This window comes from Cicer arietinum, chromosome 4 (genome assembly GCF_000331145.2).
Source record: "Cicer arietinum cultivar CDC Frontier isolate Library 1 chromosome 4, Cicar.CDCFrontier_v2.0, whole genome shotgun sequence".
NCBI classification, from domain to species: domain Eukaryota; kingdom Viridiplantae; phylum Streptophyta; class Magnoliopsida; order Fabales; family Fabaceae; genus Cicer; species Cicer arietinum.
Window position 1 is genome coordinate 27443610 of NC_021163.2, and position 2338 is coordinate 27445947.

Here is a 2338-nt window from a genome sequence, read left to right on the forward strand (position 1 = left end):
GTGAATCAATTGTAGAACTCTATTAGTTTGTACTAAGTCTATTGGTGGGAAAGAGGACTTGACCAATTTACTTTTCTCACAAGAATCACATAATTTGTCCTTAGTAAATTTTCTGTTTGGAAGACCTAGCACTAGTTGTTTGCTAACAAGTTTGTTAAGATGGTTTATATGTATGTGACCTATTCTCTTGTGCCACAACCAATCTTCATCAGATTTAGATAACAAATAGCAAACATTATTTGCAAGCAAAGAGTCAAGATCAATCATGTATATATTATTTACCCTTTCACCTACCAATTTTATGCTATCATCTTTCTTGTGCTCAAATGTACAAGTATGTGATGTAAAATATACCTGGTAGCCTTTATCGCAAAGTTGATTAATGCTAAGCATGTTGTGTTTCAAACCTTTTACTTAGAGAACATCCTTGATTACCGTTGTTGATTCACTCCCTATGTCTCCAGCACCAAGTATTTTGCCTTTGTTGTTGTCACCATACTTTACATATCCTCCGCCTTTCAAATTCAGAGATATGAATTTTGGTTTGTCTCCAGTCATATGCTTGGAACATCCACTGTCTAGGTACCATGAGTGAGTTTTGGATGGATGTCAAGCAGACCTGCAAAACAGAATTCAGACTTTGGTTTTAGGTACCCAATTTAGATTGGGTCATTGAGGGTTAGTCTCAATCACAGGTTTCTTTACTCTCCAAACTTGTTTCCATCCCTTGTCAGCAAACTTTTTCAGTTTACAATCAAAAGATATATGTCCCTTTTTGCAACAAAAATGGCATGAAAAAGCAGATGATGTATTTTGAGTTGGTTTAGTGAAAACATCGTGAATTGGCTTTGATCCAACAAATTTATGATTCTTTTGAGCATTCCTATTTGGTCTATAGCCAATTCCAGATTTTTCATTTGCATTCTTTTGGTTGCCAAGAAGAACATTCAGGTTGTTTCTACCACTAGTAAATTTTGCTAAATCAAATTGTAGTGATTCAACCTTTCTTTCAAGTTCAATAAAACTAGTGAGTCTATCATGTGCTTTCTTTTTCAAAAGTGCATTCATGTCTTCAAGCAACTTATGATCCTTTTTGATTTCTTCATACATCATGCACTATTTTTCTAACATTTTCTTAGTGCAAATCAATTGTTTGACTACCTTAATATGTTCATCATGCAATTCATTGAAAGCATCATGCAATTCTTCATAAGAGGGATTAGAGGTAGTACTTACATCGCTATCTGAATCTGAGTTAGTGTTGGCCATTAGACACAAGTTTGCTTCTTCTTCTAAAGAATTTTTAGAGGATTCTTCATCATTGTCATTCCAAGCTATGTAGGCTCTTTTAGTTTTTGAAGATGGTTGATCCTTGCCTTTAGCTTTCACAAACTTGTTTCTATTTTGTAGTTGAAAACATGTAGATTTAATGTGGCCTGATTTTCCACATTCATAGCAGGTTATCACCTTGCTATCATTTGTCTCATTCTTGCTGAAGCTTTTTGTCCTTGAATTGGATGGTTTCCTTGGTTGGTTTCTTTTCTTCTTCAGAAATTTCTTGAACTTTCTGACCAGCATTCCGATTTCAGGTTCTTCATCAGTTTCACTCTCGGAATCATCAGTACAGGTTTCTGGTTCAGATTTTACTTTATGAGCTTGAGCTTTCAGAGATAGTCCCTTCCTTTTCCGATCAGTTTGCTCTGACTCATTCAACCGGTACAGCTCCATTTCATGTTCTCTGAGCTTGCCAAAGAGGGTGGCAATGGTCATGCTTCCAAGATCCTTTGATTCAGCTATTGCAGTGACCTTAGGTTGCCATTCTCTTGTCAAGCATCTCATTACTTTGTTTATTTGTTGCTCATTGTCAATTACTTTCCCTAGAGCATTCAGATTGTTAATGACATGTGTGAACCGTGTCTGCAAGTCATTGATTGACTCATCCTTCTTCATATTGAAGAGTTCATGCACCGGTTCTAGCTCTCTTGATATCAGTTGTGCCTTCATGAGTTTCTTGGAGTGTATCCCACATTTCTTTGGCGGTTTTGCAATTTGATACCCTGAAAAACTCATCAGCACTCAAAGCAGAAGTTATTATATTTTTGGCTTTTGCATTATAGTCAACTCTTTTCTTATCATCATCAGACCAATCAGATCTTGGTTTCTTGATTAATGATCCATCAGTACCAGCAAGTCTAGGCACATAAGGACCATTTTCTACTGCATCTAATATATCAAGACCACTTGCCTTTAGAAAGATAACAGTACATATAAGCAGACCCATTAAAGGCAAGGGTCTAGCTAAAGAGGCACCTTCGCCCAAGAATTCAGTAGAGGCCAT

General features: G+C 36.4%; 1 protein-coding gene across 1 annotated transcript; it reads right to left on the minus strand.

Annotated features, from left to right (window-relative positions):
- Window positions 1–1960: 1960 nt before the first annotated feature.
- On the minus strand, window positions 1961–2338 carry LOC105851927 (uncharacterized). Its single transcript, XM_012714922.1, has one exon. It carries the CDS (start codon window positions 2336–2338, stop codon window positions 1961–1963), a length of 378 nt encoding a protein of 125 aa, XP_012570376.1.

What these genes read in the sequence shown, in the direction of transcription:
- LOC105851927 (XM_012714922.1), bottom strand. Translation starts at nt 2,338, where the DNA reads ATGGCCTCTACTGAATTCTTGGGCGAAGGTGCCTCTTTAGCTAGACCC.